The 23,040-nt window shown below is 41.4% G+C and overlaps 1 protein-coding gene across 5 annotated transcripts in view; it reads left to right on the top strand.

The window, feature by feature from the left end:
- ADGRL2 (adhesion G protein-coupled receptor L2) overlaps window positions 1-23,040 on the top strand; it is a 133,028-nt gene that overhangs the window by 85,011 nt on the left and 24,977 nt on the right. For 3 of the 5 annotated variants that reach the window (XM_080915613.1, XM_080915616.1, XM_080915615.1), the window contains exons 3-9: window positions 342-451; window positions 6,493-7,293; window positions 12,762-13,055; window positions 13,607-13,710; window positions 14,515-14,700; window positions 15,432-15,470; window positions 18,003-18,186. In XM_080915613.1, coding sequence (XP_080771739.1) covers window positions 342-451; window positions 6,493-7,293; window positions 12,762-13,055; window positions 13,607-13,710; window positions 14,515-14,700; window positions 15,432-15,470; window positions 18,003-18,186 — 1,718 coding nt within the window. The remainder of the gene's footprint in view (window positions 1-341; window positions 452-6,492; window positions 7,294-12,761; window positions 13,056-13,606; window positions 13,711-14,514; window positions 14,701-15,431; window positions 15,471-18,002; window positions 18,187-23,040) is intronic. The other 2 variants (XM_080915614.1, XM_080915617.1) reach the window with 1 other exon arrangement.

Here is a 23,040-nt window from a genome sequence, read left to right as displayed (position 1 = left end):
CCTATGTTCCATTGTACCTTCTTCTGGTTGTAATTTTTAATTCTTAAATATATTATCAAGTGGTCCGCTGGTTATCCTCTCTGAACCTACTGGATATTACAAAAATTGCAATTAAAACCTAATAGTATAATACATTTAGACACTATCACCTGCCCCACCCTCCTCCCCCAGTTATAATTTAGGGAGTCCCTAGCTACAGAAATTTAAATACAAAGATAGGAATTTTCCAGGGGCATAGAATACCACCTCCATATTTCGGTGCATGATTCAGCTCTGTGTTATATTTCCCAGGTATTAAAGATGCACATTGTCTCATAGTCTTGAATGCTTCTGTTTTCCAGGTGCAACAATCGGACACAGTGTGTGGTAGTTACCGGGTCAGATGTATTTCCTGATCCATGTCCCGGAACTTACAAATACCTTGAAGTTCAATATGAATGTGTCCCTTACAGTAAGTATGGAGTTTGCATTTTCTCCTTTCTCCAGCGTTCCTTGTTGGAGCTGAAAGACTACACATGTGTAAGAAACGTATGTTTATGGCCCACAGAACCATTATGCATGCAAAGTACTCTCAGCCTTGGGACTCCAGTGTGGAAGAAAGCCATCCTGTGATGCTGGCCAAGTGTCTGTGTTCTTAAGTGTTTGGCTTTTAAGGGTACTGTTTTTCCAGAAAACAAACTCAAATTAGCTATTCAGTAGGGCAGATGGAAATCTGTACTTTTGCCCAATACCAGTTGCTGACAAATTGGTTTGGCTCACAGTTTTCTGAAGAAGGGATTGACTTCAGGTTTAATCCTTAGGGATTTGAATAGCTACCTGGTGTCCTGGAAACATGGATGCTTGGTAAGAGCTACCAGAGCAGAGACTGAGGCAAGAGTTGTCCCCTTTTTTTCAGGTCCTGAGAGGAATTCATTCTTCACCAGATTCAGTGAGGAAGTCTCTGCTTAAAACAAAACCAAGAGCACAGACAGTCAGACAAGGGTCTTTACCTTTTCCTGTTTTTAAACTGTTAACATCATGTTTAAGCTTTAAAATTCAACTGGACATGTATAAGTAGAATCAATAGTTCCCTCCTGCTATCAGAATGCGTAACTCCCCCATTACAGTTCACATATAGGATAGGAAAGAAAATACCATAATAGCTTAGACAACATAAAAGTTTGAATATACTGCTTGATGTCACAAGCTTGTTTAGAATTCCCTTTATTCCCTGCCTTTTGACGTTGAATGAAAATTTAGTGTGTCACCTTAGTGCAGAGTCATATGGAAAGAGAGTGTTAGGGACCGTACTGTTACTGATTTGTAACTCTTTTCTAAACATTCCACCTTGAAAGGAAGAGACTGACAACAGGCAGATGGACAGACAGACACTTGGAGCTAGGTACTATGGTGTATGTGTTACTGTCATCACATTTCATGGGATGATTGAGGCCAGGCCATCCTGCGTGACAGAGAGAGACCCGTTCTCAACATAGAAAGACCAAAAGGCCAAGTCTGCTAAATAGGGCAGATCCAGACATTTGGCATACTGTGAAGATCCGCTGCCCTCTCTGCCACAGTTTTGATACATTGATTTTGTGTGTGTGTGTGTGTGTGTGTGTGTGTGTGTGTGTGTACACGCTGTCAGTTAAAGGCCAAACACAGATTATCTTTCTCTTCTCATCCCTGCTCTGTGTTCCTGTGTTCCATAAAACGGATGCACTTTATATTTTCAATGTCTTCTATACCATTTGTAGGACTGGAAGCCCCCGGGTTGCTCCTGTGTAACCAGTGGCTTTACGTAATCACTCTCCTGTGCCACTAGACCAACAATGTATTCTTTTGAGCTAACCAGAATTTTTGTTCCATGAAGTCCCTTTCCCTTGAATTCTGCCTGGTTTCTGTCCTCAAATTTGACAAGGAAGACAGCATCCATTTCCAAACAGTGGAACCAGTCAGAGCTGCCAAGAACTGTGTCTTTCTGCAACCTGGTTCCTGTAACCTAGTCTAAGACACTGAGAACAGTGTTAAGCGAATATCACTTTCTGATTCTTTAAGTAATTTCTTGTGCTGTTTAAGAAAGAAAAAAATGGGGATATCTTCTGGAACATCTAACTTTCAAATTTTTACTTTTCCAGTTCTCCAGAAGTATTGTATATTGTGCAGTAAACTTGCAAATAACTCTATTCAGAGAAGTATCTGCTCTTTTTTTTTTCAGTTTAGTTTTTGTCCTTCAAAATAAAAAGTCAACCCAGTAATTAATTTGTTGTTGCCTTTCTAGATGTTTGCAAGAGGCAGATATAAGTGTCTGCCTTCTTTTCTGTTTGGAGACTAGAAGTCCTATGTACCACATGGTAGTGACACACTATAAACTGAACAACTGCGGCTCGTCTTAAAATCCAATGCCGTCTTCTGAGATCATTCCTAGTCTGACGTAGATCCCTACTGCTTCCTGTTCCTCCATCTTCTCCTTCCTTGTGCTCCCGCCTGTGATTCCCTCTCTTCACGTTTGCTTTTGTTTTAAGGGCCCAGCCTTGACGCTCCCTTCGTTTTTTTCAAAACGGTGCATCGGCTCTGCTGTCGCCTTTCCATAGCCCTTTCCCACACTGCTTAGATTAAAAACTGTCACGGTCCTCTCCCGCTCATGGCTTTACGCCAGTCTCTACCCATAACGGCTCTTTCAGAAAACACACGATCTCAGCAGAGAGCATGGGGAATGCCAGGCACTGTTCAGGTTGCCAACAAGCAGGTGCTTTCTCTGTGTCCTGGTACATTCGTCCAAGGGATGTTGTAGCACCAGGCACACGCTTGCAAGACATTCTGCACTGTGCACAGGACGTCAGTATTGCAGCAAGTTAGAAGTATACGTTTCAAAAGTCATAGGGGCCTTATAGAAACAATGAGCTTGGCCAAAGGAGAGTTCCCCATGCTATAAGCAGGCCCTGGTTGCTTCTCCATCTTGTGCCTACTTATTTTAAACTCTCACAGTATAAGGATTTTACCCTGATGTGACCTACAAGTTTTTTTTTTTTTGATAAGAAGATTGTATTTATGATGACGAATTAAATTATTATCTTTGAATAAATGTGAGATTATTTCAAATGAAATAGTGTGTCGCTTCAGATGCAGAGTATGTAGGCTGTGTTCAATGTGGGTCAGTTTCTGTCTTGTGCCTCCACGGAGTCCACAGCTGATGTTGCTGTGTGTACTTACTTGTCCATTTGGTCCACAGAGGATTAAACTTTATCCTTGTAAATTAGTTCATATGTCCTCCCAAGACAAGTTGCTTATATTTGGCATGTGATTGTGACTGCAGATTATTGTTAATTTTATTGTATTTTTCCAGTTTTCTGGTAGATAGAATTTTGGCTGGCAGATATCCACACTTGTTTGATTTCAGGAAAATTTTTTCTATGGAGAATTTTTCTTTTGAAAATCTGCCAATCAGTCATCAAAGGCTTTACTTATTATTTTTTTTTAATTTACCTTCAGATGTAGTTTTTCAGTTTTCTTTTGAGTATAAGGTTAATATACACCCTTATTTCCTGGTCATGGTATGATTCAAATGATAAAGAAGCAAAAACATTTCTGTTTTAGGTTTTGTTCAGTGACTGCCCTGTGATTTTACTGCATCAGATAAAAATGATGCAGTAATCTTTAGTGAGTGGACAATACTTTGTATACTTTTTTTCATTTTATTTTTAAATTGAACTAAAAATTCTCCATCTGTAAGTAAGCATCGTAAGAAGTGTAAGTTTACATTTTTTCATATGCAATTGCTTTATGGGAGCAAAGTCCCTGTTCACAGTACAGCTGTATATAAATGCAGTCTGAGTCAGCTGCCCACAGTAGTGACCTGCTGTCCCGCTGCCCACAGTAGTGACCTGCTGTCCCGCTGCCCACAGTAATGACCTGCTGTCCCGCTGCCCACAGTAATGACCTGCTGTCCCGCTTTGTCCACCACGCCAGTTTGCTGTTGACTGTGAGCAGGTACTGTGTGCTCCACACAGAGGAGCAGGGTTAGAACCAAGTGCTACAAGAATGAGTGTTGCTTCCAAAACAGTCCCAAATGCACGTGTTTCCCTCCTGTAATCAGAATCGCACAGAGCAAGTGTGTCTCCTGGAAGTGCTTAAATAGAGTGTAGATTGTACCTTCATTTAGAAATTATATGCTGTTGCCATGGCAAAAAAAAAAAAAAAATTTTTTTTTTTTTTAAATATTTGCGTGATGTTTCTCTCAAAGGAGTTCCGGAGGATCCCTGTTTTATCTTGACAAGTACTTACAATTCTTAAAAAAAAAAAAATGTAATCAAGCTGAGATTGTAATAAATGTGTGAGTGCACTCTGGGTTGTTGGTAGTCACACACTGATGCCTTTTGAAAGGGAAGAGGACGGAAGCCAGTGGAGTCATTTCATAGTACGCAGGCAATATTCTCCAGAGCCCACATTCAACCTCAGTGGTATCATGTGACCCTCATTGTTGGAGACCTTGCCGATGAGAATGTTATCGGCACTTTCTGTAGTGCATAATTCACCTTGGTAACCACATAGGGCTTCTCCTCACCCTGACTCTGGTGTCCTGCCCTGTGAAAGCCTTTTCCTTTCTGGGGGGGGTCTGTGGATGGAGGTACTTGCTGTGAATGCGGGTAGGAGGGTTGTTGCATGCTAGCTTGCTTTCTATGTTAATAAATGATGGTGGGGAAATGTCATAAGAAGCTAACCATAATTCTTTCTTCCTTTCTCTCCCTGCCACCTGCGCTTGCTTTTCCCTTGTATGTATTTTGCTTACTTTTTCTATAGACTTAATGTTGCAAGTTTGATTATATATTATGTATGTCATAGAAAATTAGAACTGTGTAGTTTGAACTATATGTAATCTTAAGTAAATATGCTAATGTTTAATGGGCGTTACTCACCCTTTCATAATCTCTACTGGATCAGGGGAGATTTATATGCTCCTAGAAAGGGAGCATTTTATTGAATGGTTAAGACACTTTCCTAGAAATAGGAAAGAATAGGAGAATAATTGAAAGGTACCGAGGTGCATGGCTGTATGGTATTTTTCTCATCTGCCTACCACTGGGGCAATGGAGCCACTACAATATTTATCACCTTTGACCTAAACTCCAAAGTCCAGTTGGGAACCTTATATATGTGTTTCCCTTCCATGCGTATGTTATTAGAGTTAGTTTGATAATGGAGATGACAGCCCTGTGCATGCTTTTCTGTCTTTAGTGTACGTATAGAAAGGAGAGCCCGGTCAGAACGCTGAGTGACTTTGGCAAGGCAGGAGCCTGTCTAGCTCGAATTAGTGAGGGGTGCATTATTTATTCAGGCACACTAAGTGGGACAGCCTGCCAGCTTATTTGTTTGCCTCCTTAATCTACTAAAATGATTGATCCGTGTTCTTTTGTGTAACTTTAGAATCTCTCTCCTGCTAGGTTCTCCTGGGTTTCTCTTTATCCAAAGTAGTACAACTCCCCTGTTCTTCCTATATTTAGCATCTATTACGAATTCAATCTTAGACTAATAGTCAATTTATTTTTAATCCTTTTTTTTCTTTCTTTTCCTCGCACTTTTTTTTATTTTTCTTCCGATGCTTAAAATAGAAGTGGAGCAAAAAGGTAAATAATGTCTACAGTCTCCCCCCAGCTCCCTGTTATGTGCCTTATGGATGTGACCCTCCTCCCCACCCCTCTCCCCGCAACACTCCTATGTTACAATGATCAGCAGGACCTCATAGTACACCTCATAAAGGCGTCAGCTGTTCACAATGACATTGTGTGACCGCTAAATCTAGTGATGGGGTAAAATTCTGAAGTCGTCGAAGGGGAGCTGCCCTCTCTGTTTCTTTTCTACCCTCTGTCTCTTTCTCTGACACCCTTGAATATTTTCTTGTTATTAAAGTGTCCTCTTGCCTGGCTTCCAGAACCCTCTCCGTAGCATGTCATGGTTACAGGGTCTCCTGGTCATCACATTACGCTTCCCCTGTGTTGATTTCTCTCTGCATTCTCCTCAAATTGATATTCTCCAAGCTGAAGCACCTGTAACTCCTCTAGAACATTCGATATAAGTCTTCGAATTGAGTTTCCTGCTTTTTGTTAGCCGAGTTCCATGGGAGATGGTAGAGGGATCAGATGTAGAAGTCTTAGTGCTTGGATTAAAACAAAATACTCATCCGCTCTTAAGCACAAGTTCCAAATTTTGATGTATTCATCCCCAAATTATTAGGTAAAGACACAATCCAGAAATCTAAATGTTGTCTTAGCTGTGAGCGATCTTAAACCTAGGTTGGTATTTGTGAAAATAAATGCCGGCCACCATGTTTGCTGGTACCCTACTTAGTGAAGCTTTGGAAAACAAGGCTAGTATGTATAAAGTATAAATTTTTAAAGATTGGATGCTAAGTAAGATGGATTTTCCTGCTTTGATTTGTGATCAATTAAATGTCTGATTACCCATGTCATTTTCTTGTAACTTTTTTCACTTCTTATTTTTTCTCTGTGGTGTTAGTTTTTGTGTGTCCTGGAACCTTGAAAGCAATTGTGGACTCACCGTGTATATATGAAGCCGAGCAAAAGGCAGGTGCTTGGTGCAAGGACCCCCTTCAGGCTGCAGATAAAATTTATTTTATGCCCTGGACTCCCTACCGCACCGATACTTTAATAGAATATGCTTCTTTGGAAGATTTTCAAAACAGCCGGCAGACAACAACCTACAAACTGCCAAACCGCGTAGACGGTACCGGATTTGTGGTGTATGATGGAGCGGTCTTCTTTAACAAAGAAAGAACGAGAAACATTGTTAAATTTGACTTGAGGACTAGAATTAAGAGTGGCGAGGCCATAATTAACTATGCCAACTACCATGACACTTCACCCTACAGATGGGGAGGGAAGACAGACATTGACCTCGCAGTGGATGAGAACGGCTTATGGGTCATTTACGCCACCGAACAGAACAACGGTATGATCGTGATTAGCCAACTCAATCCATACACTCTCCGATTCGAGGCCACCTGGGAGACAGCATATGACAAGCGTGCAGCATCCAATGCTTTCATGATCTGTGGGGTTCTCTACGTGGTCAGGTCAGTGTACCAAGACAATGAAAGTGAAGCCGGCAAGAACACCATTGATTACATTTATAACACACGATTGAGCCGGGGAGAGTATGTGGATGTTCCTTTTCCCAACCAGTACCAGTATATTGCTGCAGTGGATTACAACCCAAGAGACAACCAACTCTACGTATGGAACAATAACTTCATTTTACGGTATTCTCTGGAGTTTGGTCCACCTGACCCTGCCCAAGGTAAGAGTGTCTGCTGCTCTCCGTGATTTGAACTGCTTACTTTAGAATTTTTCCCGTTAGTCTGTCTTCCTCTCATAGTTAAATCACCGAAGATGGTCTGATGTATCTCAGTCCTGTTTGGGACGGTTTTCTTTTACTCCATTTTTTTTTCAGTCACACGTTGGCGCCAAGAAGTCATAGCCTTACTGAGTTTAGGCTCGCTGCAAGCGTATGGGAACACCTACAGATACGTTAGTGCCTTTCTCCCTTACCAATATTCAGGGTTGGTCCTACTGTGTGCTCAGACCTTTGCACAGCTTTGCACCAGTGGGTAAGGGAAACAGGTAAATGGACAGACATGGCCAGGGCTGTGTGTACTGAAGGTTTCCCAGGGTGGGAGTGGGCATCCTCAGTGGCGGCCATTCTAAGTCAACCTTTCTGTAACGCTAACTGGAGCACACAGGCTATAGGTCAACGCGATGCCACGTGACCTCCGCGAACTCTGCTCAGGTTTGCTCCGTCTGCATCCCCGGCAGGTATAGTTAAGAAGGGCGGTTGTTTTAGAAAGAAGTGTTAAGTTTTTAGAGTTATATTCTGATTTATCAGGTGATTTCAGTTCCATGAGAAAATGTTCTGGCTGTAATTACATCCATATTTTATTGAAAAAAGCTGAGTACCTTGTTAGTGCATTACATAGTGTGTGTACTAACAGTATCTTTCCAAGTGAATAATGGTGTGCATTTAAGATATTAATTGATATTTCAGTTCACTGGATAAATCGGGGTTTTCAAGTTTGGAAGGTACTAAAAAAATTGCAAACCAAAATATTTGCCAAATTATGAAATTAATCTGTTCACCAAGATTAAAACTCACCCCTCTGTTAAGGTAGTAAGTAAGCTTAGATACACTCACAGTAACATACTGTGTTATTAATAAGCCTAAATACTATTGTATGGTCACAACCTTCAAAGGAAAAATCAGAGCTTTTTAATAACTGAATTTCCAGTTTGAATCTTCCTAGTGGACCAAAAGACGAGTTGGGTTTTACTCCGAACTAAAGCTTATCGGTGGCATGCTTTTGAAGAGGCGCCTGGAGAGTCTTGGCTTAAAAATGTGGCTGGGAAATCTGTTGTTAAATTTTCAACAGGGAAATTTCATTTGCCAGCGTAAATTTTTACCGAGCTTCTTAAAATAATTTGTTTTAAAGTATACGATGACTGTTTTCTCTAGGGGCTAGTAGTTTTGGATGACGCATGCATCTTAAATTCTCTTAGAGCTACTCTGTTGCTTCTGTTTCATCTTTCCAGCTTCTGACGGGTTTCCACATCGGATAAAACTGTATCGATCCCCTGGTCACTTTTTTTTAAACCTACTCCACCCTGACACCCTGTTACATTTGGTTTTGGTGGCAGAAAATCTTTCCCCCTTGTTGAGGGGACAGAGAAGGGAGGGGATGGGGGAGAAAGGAAGGAACTTGTTAAGCCTGTCTTAAGGACTACAAATTCCTAATCAGGCAATAATTGAGAGGTCGTGACCACTGTACTGAGTCCATCCATTGAGTAGCTCATGCCTGTCAGAGCAGGATGGCACGCCCACTTGCAAGTAGCAACGGCTTTCCCATGTGTGAGCTATGTGCCAGTGCGTTTTGTGGGGCCATTCCAGTCTAGAAGGCTCTGCTAATTGAGGTGTTTTTCTGAAAGAGTTCTTGCTGGTGTTTAAAACGAGACCCGCTGTGAGTGAGCTTTCCCATAGCAGTGGTTTCCAGTTTCAAATAGTCAGCCGCTCCTTCATATTCCCAGACCCTAAAAATCCTTATCGACCCCTTACTAAGCCCTAAGTAATAAAACATTTTACCTGACCTAAATTTTTCTTGCTGCCGTCTGACCCATATTCTTATTTGATCTCCTTATAATTTATCTACTTACACTTACTAAAGGCTCGTTTTTCTCTTCTGAGGTCTGTGCTCTGTAAGCCTGAAGGTAGGTTCTCACAGAACTATCCTGACTGAGGTCAGGCTGATAAGGCACATTGAGCTTTCCACAAGTAAGATGCAAGCAATGGGTCAGGCAAGGGACAAAGCAACCAGAGGAATTAGGCCTTTGTGTGCCCCCCCCCCCAAGTTGTGTAGCTAAAATTAGCTTATATAGGTAACAAAACGAAACAATAGGAAGTATAAAGGCTGTGGGTTTTATGTGGCAAAAGGCATAAAGGGTGCGGAGGAAGCCATCTTTTCTCGTGCTCATGGGTCTTGCTAGCCCATCACGTCCAGCGGGGCTCTCAGTGATGAGTTTAAGCCTCTCCAGCTTCTTATGCCACAGTGTAGTATTTCTGTCTCCTGATATTTGTATATACATATTTGAATATTCGTCCTTTCTTCTCCACCGTGAGCCTTGTTGTTGTCTTAAATATCTAACCATTGGGGGCCTATTTTAACTCTTCAGTCTATTCATAGAACTTGATATTTCTTACTCTCCCTATAGATCTGAAATCTCAACTATCAACAACAAAACAAACCAATCTTTACTCAGTTTGGGGCAGTTCCTGAATATTTGTTTATCTTGACTATGAGAAGCCCAATAATTCTGTAACAGGAGGTCATATGTAAGCAAGTGAGCAGTTTAGTTATGTTTATAAAATAGCATCAAATTTTCTAAATATGTTCCTGCTCCTAGTAAGGGCTCCCCCATAACAGCATGGGGGTAAATTTAATGGGGGGCACTTTTTCTCACCAGCTTGGATAGTATTTAACTGAAGGTCCTTCATTCAACAGCGAGTGAACAGTCAGACTTTGGCCCTTACACACTTGGATGTAGTTCTCAAATGATGGAGGAAGAGCCTGACCATCCACAGCTCCTCCTCGGTAGACAGCATCTTTTTCTGCTCACTAACGTCTTCCTGGGTACCAGTCAATGGGGTTGTTAGCACTGACTCTTTGGTATCACTAAACCGATGCAGAGTGCTCAGTAAGCCCAACTGAATGTTTGCAAAGAGAACCTGGTAGAAAAAGAAAAACTATCCATATTACAGTTCTGTTCTGTGTTGGTCTTCTGGGACTGTTCTCAAAGTCTCAAGATCAAAGGCTAAAGTCATATTCATGATGAAGCTCGGTCTTTCCATATCTCAGAATAAGGGCACATTGCTTTGTAGGAATGTCCTTTTCTTGGCCTTTGAACAACCTCTTATCTAGAATGGCAAGATCAAACGTGTAATATGATAACCAGATGACCTTAAACCAGTCACCTGACTTCTTCATGACCAGGTCTCTATGTGTATGAAAAGATCGTTTATGTCTGCCTCCTGCAGCTGTGGTAAGACTTGATCTTTTGTTGATCCAGGCTGTGGTTTGTCATGAGGTCTGGCTATGAATACTGAAAAATCACCTCCAGCTTCTCATTGTCAGAGGCCCCCCTTCTTTTGTCTCTACTCCACACGGCTTAGTATATTGACGGAAAATATATGGATTCCAGCCTCTGCAGCATGCTACCTGAGATTTTGTGAATCCAGTGGAGATCCAGGTTTTTTGCATTGCCTGGGTCTTTACTGATGCTTAGCCAGCAGTGATTACTTGTGGTATTAATACACATCCAAGTGGTCCCCTGTGTACTGATTAGTATAGTGTCAGGGGATGTGTAAGCTAGTGTGACTCCAAGGCATTTTGTCCTGCCCTTTTCTCCGATCATTCTGACGTCTGCTCCCTCCTCAGACACTTTGGCTAAAGATGGCGGTGCTTGGACAAATGTTAATTGAGAAAGCACCAAGGGCTCACTGCTTTGTAATCGAAGGAAAATTACACAGGTTTGACTAGATGTCAGGAAGGTACTTTACCAGACAGAGATAGACAGGTTCGAATAGTTTCCCGGCGGCTGGCTAGGCATAGCATGCTCAGCACCTGATGCACATAGACCCCTCTCGTATGACCAATCATTGTAGATTCGAAATTAAACACAGGGTGCTTCAAAGGTTTTCAGTGAGAAAACCTAAGTGTAATATATTTAATGAGAACTAGAAGTTTGCCATACATAAAGCCCCAGAAATTTATACAGCTTTTATTATCTACCATCTTAGCATGCTCTCAACCAGGGAGAATTAATTACACAAATATTTTTTAAGACAGAGCCTCGAGTATTGAACATAGTAGTGATTTTGGATATAACTTTTAATGCTCAGTATTGTAGCTTGTTGTGTATAGGTAAGCCAAAATTTTTTTTTTTTAAATTCACATATATCCATTGTACAGAGTGATGGATTTTAGTAAGATATTTTCATGTGTTAATGAGTGTTAATATTTTCATAATTTAAGAATAACTTTTGTGTCTTAAGTTCTAGGCAGCCTATGTGTAAGATTTTAAGAATAAATTTGTAATATCTTTAAACATAGATAAAGTTTGGGATATTATCCAACAGATTTTAAATGTTACTTTATTTTTGTGACACTTTTATGTTATATATATATATATATATATATATATGAACAGTTAAAGGAGAAAACAGTTGAGCACTCTGGTTTTAGAATCTAGTTGATCTGACTGCTTAAAAACAATTTTCAGAGGTCAAACCCTTTCCTTACAACCATTCCTTTTTGTTTATCTTGAAATATGTAACTGTAGCTCTTTTTGCGTTGTCTGCTGGGGGCCAGTGAGATAACTGAAAGTTTGAGTTTTGACTCATGGTCTTTTCTAAGCCCTGTGTGGATTAGACACTGCACGCTGAGCTCTGCCCCTTTGTCCCCACCTTTTCGAAGTAGAGATGCCAAACCCAGAGCAGAGTAACCGTGCCAAACTTATCTTCTGTTTGGAAGCAATCAGGCATGCTCAAAACCCCTCAGGCAAAAATGGTTGCCATCTGAGAAGATGTCATTGTTTGTTTTCCTGCAGGATGTAGAGAGGGTGACTTCAAATCCTTTATCATCCTAATTATCCATAATCGGCAGAGGTTTTTCCACCTTCTTGATCTTTTGGTTTTGTTTGTAAAATATCTTTACACAATACAGTTTTTCTCCATCTCCTTCATTTCTTTAGAGCAGAGGTTCCAACCTGTGGGTTGTGACCCCCTTGAGGGTTGAGCTTGTGCAGGGACGGCATAGCAGATAACCTATGTGTCAGATTCCTAAGCTTAGCAGAATTACAGTTATGAAGTAACGTTATGGTGGCGGGTGTGCACAGTATGTGGAACTGTGTGCACCAAAGGGTCACAACCTTAGAGTGCTGAGGACCTTGGAGCTGGGGGAGATTACAGTTAAATCACATGACCATATTTCACTGAGATCTGAGCTTGAGCAATCACCTCTAAACCCTATGAATAAATTGTAATAAATATGATTTTTTTTCTTCTTCTTCTCCTTCCCTACTGTGATTCCGTTTGTTGATTTGGGGTATATGGGTGGGTGCCAAGGTACTTAAGCGTGTGTGCATGCGTAAATTCACATACACACGCCTGTAGGTGAACATGAGGGTGTGTTTGAGATTAATACACTCATCTTTTTTCCGTAGTGCCTACCACAGCTGTGACAATAACTTCTTCAGCTGAGCTGTTCAAAACCACAGTCTCAACCACAAGCAGTACTTCACAGAAAGACCCCGTGAGCAGCACAGTAGCTGGTCCTCAGGAAGGAAGCCGAGGGACAAAGACACCTCCAGCAGTCTCTACAACCAAAATTCCTCCTGTAACAAATATTTTTCCCCTGCCAGAGAGATTCTGCGAAGCCTTAGAACTGAAGGGGATAAAGTGGCCTCAGACACAAAGGGGGATGATGGTTGAGCGACCGTGTCCCAAGGGAACGAGAGGTATATTTCCTGCGCCGTGCAGGTGCACACTTTTGTAGTTTCATAAGTTGCTTTTCAACAAGGCTGAAAAAGTTTCATTCATGGGGGATATTTATTTACATGAACCAGTTTCATTATTTTATTACTAATATGGGTTTTTTTTTTTAATTAAAAAAAAAAGCAAAGTATAAAGGTTTTTAAACTGTGAGTGTCACTTAAGGTCAGGCAGACAATTGCCTCTCCATTTCCTATGTCTAACCTGAGTCTTTTGTCCCAGGACTGTAGGGAGGCTCTCCTCCAGCTGCCTTTCCCATTGCAGCCATCATGTTGGATGAGTTCCAAGAAAAGAAAGGGCTTTTTTGGTCTCCCCACGCTCCAAATGTCTGACACCCCATACTCACTTCATATTTAGTTTATAAATACTGCCTGCTACTTTTTGTCAGTGGTTGCGGGCTACTTCGAATAGCATTCATTCAAACTGCAGTGCCCAGTCTAGGACCATCAAAGTCAGTTTGCCAAGAGCTGGCAGAACAGGGCTTCAACATCACCACTGTTCTCTGCGTCTGCTGTAGGGACGGCCTCGCACCTCTGCATGGCTTCCACAGGAACATGGAACCCCAAGGGCCCCGACCTGAGCAACTGCACCTCTCACTGGGTGAACCAACTGGCCCAGAAGGTGGGTTGGAATGTTCCAATACAATGTATTGTTCTAACACACACAGTTTAGTTTTCTATGTTTAACCAGGCTTTGTTCAGCGTAAACGGTCTTTTTTTTTAAGGCATCGTTTTGTCTGTGAAATAGTTGGATGTTAGATTTGTTTGGGGTTACGCTGCTTTCTGTGTTTAAGCAGTGCATACTTGTTTTAATTTCATTTACATTCAGTTTGTCCGGGTCCTTTTGATGTTCATGAGACAGATAGTGTATCAGCCCAATAAATGGAGTAGCATTAGGTTTGCAACTGAGCCCACAGAATGCAAACAGATGTTTGCGTCACACAACAAGACAAGGAGTGAAAATCATCCTGAGACACACTACAAACCTCTGCTTTGAATTTTGCACTGGACTGTAGTGCCCATTGATTTAATTTTTTAATCCGTCTAGCTTTTTTGATATACAGACATTAGTCGATAATTCTGGGTACCACCGTGCTTTCTGATATAATGTCTGCATCATTGGAATAAGTAAGAGAAAGAATCAAAGTGGTTATAGGGAAATAAGAGGGGACAGACAACAAAAGTCTCCACCTCTCTCCTTTTGTTTCGCTTGTGTGTGTGTGTGTGTGTGTGTTTAAGAGAATTTCTTCGTGCGGTAAGGATCTAAAAGCCTTTAATCTTCTGAGATGAAGAGAAAGTCACTGGTCTCAATTAGCTGCAGATTTTGACATATTTTCAAATATTTTTCCCCCACCACAACAGAGGTGCTTAAAGAGACCTAAAAGCCACAGATAGTTTACTGAGATAATACAAATTGCTTTTTCAGATCAGAAGTGGAGAGAATGCCGCGAGTCTGGCCAATGAGCTGGCTAAGCACACCAAGGGGACTGTGTTTGCAGGGGACGTGAGCTCCTCCGTGAGACTCATGGAACAGTTGGTGGACATCCTAGACGCTCAGCTACAGGAGCTGAAACCTAGTGAGAAGGACTCAGCTGGGAGGAGTTATAACAAGGTAGGCTCTCCCACGCTGCAGGACATGGGTCTGAGTGTGGCGGCTCTCTGCCCCTGGACACTTGCCGCCACAAACCCACACAGAGAGACCCAACTTCCCAGGGAGAATTGCTAGAGAGGATCAGTGTTCTCCTCTCCCTCCAAGCTGTGAACGACACCGGTTTTGGCAGATTTTAGCTAGGAGCAATTCCATCATCCATCTGACTGGCCAGCACCGGCACTAGAGTTAGCATTTGTGCCTAGAGTCATTATAGGATACATGATTAATGGCGTGTTTGAAAGCATGCAGATCTTAGTACTTGAGACAGTGGTGTGAAACACAGTGGTGTGTTACTGGCAGCTTTGAGGAGAAAGGTGTGGGGGAGAAAGCTGAGCACCCCACCAAGCATTCTCAAATGCTGAGTGGGCCTCACCTGCGTTGACTTTTATCCTGTTCATTGGAATCAAGAATTAGTCGCAGATAGGCAGACTGTTACTTTTTCTCCTTTTTTTTTTTTTCCCTCTTGTAAAAATTAAAAATAAATAAAATAAAGAGACCCTTGTCAAAATAGAGCTTAAAACTATAAATAGAAAGCTTTGGCCAGAGTGGGCCAGGTGCCCGGAGGATATCTGTACCCAGTCACCTTAGAACTCGGGGACATCAACTTAATTTCTGAGGATTTTTTTTTCTTTCCTCGTTTTTTTTCAGCAGATAAAATCTAACCTCTGATTTTCTTTTCTTTTACTTAAAAGCTCCAAAAACGAGAGAAGACATGCAGGGCTTACCTTAAGGTATCTTTCCTGTCTGTCCCCTGCTTTCTCCCCTCCTCGGCTGTCTGCCACGCTTACACCACCTTCCTGCATGACTCAGAATTTTCAGTCTTTGATAATTATATAATGTGCCCCATATCAGCTGTACAAATGTTGGCTTCTCTCAGAACAAGCCAATAACATGTTACTGATTTTTTTTTTTTGCTGGCTTTCCATTTATTAAAAAACAAAAACAAAAACAAAAAAAAAAATACAAGAACTTTGATGAATCTCCTCTGAATTGGAAGAAAGCACATAGTAGTCCCTTTGTTTGCTGTTACCATCTCTAGATTCAACCTCCTGAAACAGCTATGATATATTCTTGGCAGTTTATCATATCAAAGACTGTATGGGCATTATATATGTGCATGTAAAAGTCACTGCTTTCTGATCTCTGGGGTGTACTGTTCAATAAATTAGGCTTTGTTCTGGCCTTCTGGGAATTCGCTTCTGGAAGCAGGCTGCTGAGTATGGGCATCCCGAAGTAAAATATGAACGTTGCAGAGGTGATTCACTGCGGTGTGTGCTGGGTGGGAGTCCTTTTCAGGTTCCTAGGGACAAAGAGGCACTTCTGTGCTGTGGCTGGTATGTTTGCCTAGCCTGTTCACGTGATAGGCAGCGTACTGAGGCTCCTCATTCCAGTGAGTGGAACTAGTACTGTTGTATTTTGGCTTGCTCTGTAGGTTAGAAGTTTCTTGCTGTTGGGGAGGGGGAGGTGGCAGTTACCCTGGTGAATCTAACCCAAAGGGACAAACTCACAGAGTGGAGGAGCAAACCTAAGAATTTCTGCAGTTTTGTAAATGAGAAGTTACTCAGAAGCCTGGTTGACAAGGTCAGGGCTGGGCACCAAGAACAGCCACTCACCTGCTAGTACATGACACCTTTGGAGTTGAGTCCTTTGCAAGCAAAGACAGAGGGCTTTTAGTTTGCAGGTAGTCGTGTTCTAAAATAAGTCAAGAATCTGACTAAGGACATAACTGAAGCAGATCTGTGGAATAATTCACGCTCAGAGTTAAGGCTTCTCTTTAGAAGCTAATGATTGGAATGCAGCAAGCAGTATGTTGCCCAAGAGATACCTCACTGTGCCAAGAAGTAACTTCACCGGACCTTAGCAAGAAAAGACTGTTGTAGGAATATGGCTAGACTGATGGTTACCTTGATCCTACCCAAAAATCACAAACAGCAATAAATAAGGAACAAGGAGTAAATACACATGGTAAACCTCAGTATGACCTTAATTTTTGACCAGTGTCATTTTCAGTGTGTTTCAAATGAGCATCTCTGTTCAGACAAGAATAGTAAGCCACCTTAAATTACAAATCAGACTAACTCTATGCAAACGAAGCAAGTCTCTACTTGGCTACAGAGGATTCATTTGTAACTTAGATTAGAGGCTCTAGTCTCCATTTCTTGGTGACTAATGAATCTGGCCTCAGCAGACCAATTTCTGTTCCAGTCTAGTTATTGGCTGAAGAAGCATCCGTGTGAGCATTCTGGACTATTCCATCTCCCATTAGAAACAGAAAAAAGCCCCTAACGCCACTCAAGTACCTTCCACCTGCCGGGGAGGTCATGGTGGTTCACAAGGCAGACTGAACGAGGGTATTAAGATGGATTAAGCTAATTAATCTTACTCTGACAATAGCCTCAAACAACTTTTCCCCTTCCTAGTCCAGAGCCTCTTTTACAAAAAAGGAAGTAGAAGAAGAAACCGTTCATTGCTGTTTTCTGTAGATGGCATGTTCTTTTTCCGCAGGGATTACCGACGGATCAGAACAGTGTATATACTGGTCTAATGACGCATTATGTAGGCATATGGAATAGGAAACACACGGAATGTCTTCAACTGTCCAGCTATGCACGGCACAGCTCCAACTCCACCAAGCACTCGCTCCAGTGGATTAGCCCACTGGGCTAGACTGTTGTTTAATGCTGTTTTGCACGAGGTTCAGCTAAGCCCACACTTAGGAATATTTGCAGCTCAGTCGTTCCTCACCACTTTATGTATTTCCATTCTCCTTGAATCATCAGTATAGCCTTTCATTGTCTTGCTAGTTTTCCTCGTGCCTGTAAGATGAACCGGCAGACCGGTCCTTAGGTAACATGTGCACACACCTAAGTATGTGTGTTACATAGGTAATGGAAAGGGCCAGAATGTGGTTTGTCAACTTGAAAGCTACCATTCCAAGTGATCACACAGAGACAAATAGGTAAAGCCTGCGCACTGAAAGTCAGTGCTTAGGGTCAGAGCTGCGGTCGAGTCACGTCCCCTTCCACAGTTGTGGTATGCTTAGGGAAATGAGACAAAACCCACCTTTCTTAAGGACCCCTTAAAGCCAAGCAGCTGTTAGCGCATGTCTAGTTGGTGCTATTTTGAAGTGGTGCTTACAGTTGCCAGGTTCATGGAAGAAAAGTAAACCCTCATGTCAGGTAAACATCACAGTTGTCAGCGATTGACAGCCTGCTGTGCTCCGGACGCTGTCAGAACTAATGGTCATTCTCTAACGGATGCAGGCAATTGTGGACACAGTAGACAACCTTCTGAGATCTGAGGCTTTGGATTCCTGGAAACACATGAATTCTTCAGAGCAGGCGCACACAGCTACAATGTTGCTGGATACCTTGGAAGAAGGAGCATTTGTCCTAGCAGACAACCTTTTGGAACCAACCAGGGTCTCAATGCCAACAGAAAATATTGGTGAGTGCATCTGTGGTCACATTTAATTTGGAGGACAGATGTTGAAGAGAGCAAAGATTGTGTTCTAAATGTCTCATCTCCCAGTATCAGACTTTCCTTTCTTCCGAGTTAAGGGGAAAAATTATTGATCATACTTCATAAAATTAATACTTAAGCTGAAATCTGCCTGTATCTTATAGTAGTTGTTTTTCTGAGTGTGTGTGAGTTTTTCAATTGAAAAATCATTAAAGGAAAAAAAAAAAAAAAAAAAAAAACAAATCTAAGAGCACTTAACTGCTAGACTATGGATTGCCGAAGGAATGAAAGTGCTTCATATGAGAAGGTGGTAAATGCTTTTCCCTTTTTACAACATTCCTAATGAATTTAAATCACTTAATATGTTCTTCCTGTCCAACATTTTAGCTCATAAAACTCGAGCGCAACTGTTTACATTAAAGATAGTCTCTAGGTAAATGTGGTATTTAATAGCTGCGAGTTAGTCGTCCACACCTGTAATATCAGCATCTGTGGGACTCCAGCAGGAGGATTGCTGTGAGTTCAAGGCCACCCTTGGCTGTCGAGTGAGAGCCTGATTCACCAAACAGTTGAGGTTGGAGTCCAGTTGGAGACTTGCTCATCTAGCATGCAATAAACTGTGGGTTTGATTCCCTAGCACCGTGTAGGAATAGGGATGACTTCAGTGGAGGTGGAAGGTCAGGAGGTGAAGGTCGGCCTGGTCTACGTGAAGCCGTCTCTCTCCCTCTTCCCATTAAAAGATATTATCAGTATGTGTCGCCTTCTTTCCAGGTTGTCAAATGGATACCAGTATTTCTGAAGAGTAATCAGGAGTTGAAATATTGGCCATCTACTGTTGCCAGTATTTGGTGGGAGGGGAAAAAAATCTGATATTTAAATTTCTCCAACTTAGCGTTGATAATTATTTGGTAAGGTTGACATCAACCAAAGTTTACTATGTAGGTTCCCATTGTCATGGGACCTGTTCTCCTTGTATAGTCTGTTGCCCTAAACTCTGTCCCCCTGCTCTGGGATTAGAGGTAACTAAGTATCCTTCACTTGATGAACTTTTGTATGTGTTCAGTCATCTTTTTATAAAAGACCTGTGAATCTCTACTGCTTTAATCCAGCTGTGTTTTGAAGCATGCACAGTAAAGATTCTCTACGTGTTCTTAGTGTATGTCTTTGGCCGGAAATCTGCACATTGAATGTTTACTTCAGTGAGAGACTTTTTCTTTAGCTCTCTTGGGAATAGCAGAATTTTCTCACATGATTTTGAGAGGTTTCAGCATCCACCATCTGTCTAATCCTGTCTTGCTTACACTTCTCACCACTGTATAATTTTACACCAAATCATAATGTCCTATCGTTATTAATGTGAAATCCTCAAATTCCTTAAGAGAAAGAGAAATCACACTCAAACATTAAGAAAATAAGTTCAGGAGATAGTAATCACGCAGCTTTTCTTTTGTGGATGTGTTAATGGTTTATTTGAAAGCGGATATAACAGTCTGCCTATATATCTATTCCATATTTAATTTCCTTTCATTAAAAGAGTGCATGTTACAAAATGTATTATATTACATTATATTTATTAGAGAAATGAAGAGGGTGCTTGGCCCTTGTAGACAGACATTTATGCCTTTAGATTTGGCTGATTTGGCCCAGCATCATCATTCACCTGCATTTGACACACATTTGATCTAGTGGCTTGATGTGCTATCTTCCCCTCAGGAACTTCTGTTGCATAACACTGTGAGATTCTTAGTGGTCCACTGCCTTTCTTTGCGACATTAAGGTTAATTTGATAATTTACATACAAGCCTGAAACATCCATTGTAAGACTTCCATTCCTTTATTTTTAGAATAGCCAGAATGATCCCCCCCCTCCCCGCCCCGTCACTTCAGACTTAGTGGTATTTTAGCTGGAAAGGAGAAGTTACAATATGGTTTGCAGCAGTCAGGGATATTCCTCCTTCCTGCTGTGTAGACAGGAGGCTGGCCTTGGGTCTGTTAAACCCTATTCAGTATTCCCTTCTCTCTGGAGCCTAAACTCACCTAGAACTTGGTAGGCCATCTGGCCCCATCATAGGCTGTCCAGCACTGATGCTTGCATTTCACTGCAGCCCGGGTCTTAGATGACGGAGGGGAAAGGTGACAGTGAGTAAGACTTTGGATAGCTTTCCAGAAACTGCAGAGCACGTGCTTTCTACTGTCTGTTGACTAAGGCAAATGCCATAGCAACCAACATAAACAAACATTGCTGCACTGGCTACTAGGCCCATGTGATACTGTACTTCAGTCAAAACACACAGGGATTACAAAAGCTCTCTTGGTGGTAAGGTTGATGATGGATGTTATCTATAGCAGACCAGATCAAAGAGAGAATAATTATCACCATTTGGTTTTTAATCTTTATTCTGGGACCTTTTGAGATGGGTCGGGGTGTCCCAGTATGTTGTCTAAGCTGATTTCAAATTCTTAGAGTCAGCTCCTGCTTAAGACGTTTTGTAAACTGTCTCACTTGGGAGGGTGCGCATGGGTGCAGTAATTAGAGCTACAGTGTTAATGATGTTATTCTTTAAATGGCATTTGATGATCTTCCCATTCCAGTTAGGAGTTTCACGTGTGTGTCTACTGACAGTGTATCTCTAGTTCACTCATCTGACCTAAGACTACACCATGGCTAAGTATCCTCAAAGGCATTACAGTGGCTTCCCGGTTTTGGTAAGGAAAAGTAGACACCAAAGTTTTAGTGTGTGTTCTTGTTCAGTGCGTTTTTAGGCCTACGTGCATGCATCCTAAAGAATATTATACGAGACATACTGTGCTAATCCACTTTACCAGATATTTTCCATGTTTTTCTCTATCCCGATTTTTCCACCTCCTGTTCTCCATGCTCTATCACAAATGTTAATCAGTTTGGATTGACCCCATTACTGCTTTGATTTGCAGTGTTCCTGGTGTTCTGAAACATCCTCCCCTGTATTACTTCCAATGGCTTGTTTTATTTTCTCATCCATGGATTCACTGTTCTCAGAATTCTCCAGTTTCTCTGTGTTGTGTATGCACTCTGGCCATTAATTTGTTGAGGGTTATATAGTTTAAAATACCCCGATTCTTTTTTTATTTTAGCATTTTAAAAGGTATTATTGTACATAGTAATGGGGTACAGTTAGTTGACTAGTCTTCAGTTTTAGGGCTGAAGTTTTGGGTATCTAAGAAATGTTGTCTTGGCTTCCTGCTTTAAAAACCTGTCTCTACTACTTCTTAAGGATCCCCTTCTTAGAACTTTGTACTGTTAATTTTAAAAGTTGGTGGTTTTACATTTGGCTTTAGTCTTTCTAAACCCTGTTCGATTATGCTTTGTGGTAGAAGTAACTAATCAGGTCTTTTCCATATGAATAAACCAGTTCTTTCTGAACTGTGACTAGCACCTAATGTGCTCTCTTTCCTGTCTCTGAAAACCACCAAGGCTCCACGTGTCAGTGTATAAGGTGCGCCCTCCTGGCGTTTGTTTGGTGCAGACTTGTTTTCTGTGACGCTAGCTCAGGAGCCCTTCACCAGTTCTCCTTGGGGAGCCTCCTTGGCTGCCTTTGTGTATGCCTCATGCCTACGGATTTCACCATCAGTTTTCGAAGTTCCATGTACCCAAAGGGTCTTCTTCGAATATTTAGGAGAATTAAACTTCACTCATAGATTGTTGAATGAAGAACTAGAGTTCTTCACATTAAAAAGCCGTCTTACATACTGGCTTATTCCTTAATTATGCTTGCTATGGAAGATGAGTGTACTCCCCTGCAGTTTGCGTTTCCTTTGGTTTTTTAATTATTATTATTATCACATAGGATACTGAGATGGTAATAAATAAAGTGACACTGGTGAGTCACTTTCTGAAAGGGTCTTTTAGTCACCATAGGGTATTAGTCAGACAGGGAACCCTGTACTTGTTGATTTCTTTAGGCTATTATATTTAAAGTGTGTCCATATTGCATAGATTACTAAGGATTGTTTTGGCAACAATTTAATCAATGAGGATTATTAAATGGTCAGTACACATAGGTATCAGTTTCCAGAAAGAAGATGGAAAAGTCATTTAAAATTGACTATACAATAAACTATGAATTGATACATCGATGGTCAAGAACTTTTGAACTTGCTTAGTTTCTTTCAGTCTGTTTTAATTTCCCACAGTGTTTCTATTCTCTGTCTCCCTGTTTATTGGCTGGTGCACACCTATTTTGATTAAGGTGATTACTTCATAACTATTGCCTCTTTTCCTCTAAAACCGCCAGTCATGTACAGTAATAATCTGCTTGTAGAAATTTCAGATTAGTTTTTGTTTCCTGTGAAAGTAATTAATAAGCTAAAAAGTAAATATAACTTAGACGAGATGAGCTCATTCTTACATGCGTATCTGGAGCATTTCAATTTGCATGAAAACTAAGAATATTTTGTTTTATATGCTTTTTAAGAGAAATAATTAGTAATTATAGCCCCATTCAGTGTAGGGAGGAAAGAATTATTTATCAGCGATGTAAGTGTGCGTATGTGTTTGCACGTGTGTAATGCGTGTTATGCTTTATTTGGTTTTGTTGGCAGGGTCCCATCTGGTCAGGCTGGCTTGGGATGCTCTGTGTAACTGAGGATGATTTTGAACTCATGGCTCTTTTGTCTGCCCCCACCTGCCACTCTGATGACTCTCTAGGCCTTTTTGGGGGTGGGGTATTGTCTACACTTGTTAGTTGTGTTTTCCCGCTGGATCTCTTACCTATCCCACAAAGAGTCTGATAGGAGCAGGGAGACCCTCCACCCACCAGCCCCTTTATATTTTCCAGCGTGAACCAGTAAGACCAGCGA

Source organism: Micromys minutus, assembly GCF_963924665.1.
Source record: "Micromys minutus genome assembly, chromosome: 4".
NCBI classification, from domain to species: Eukaryota; Metazoa; Chordata; class Mammalia; order Rodentia; family Muridae; genus Micromys; species Micromys minutus.
This window is presented reverse-complemented; position numbering and strand designations above follow the sequence as displayed.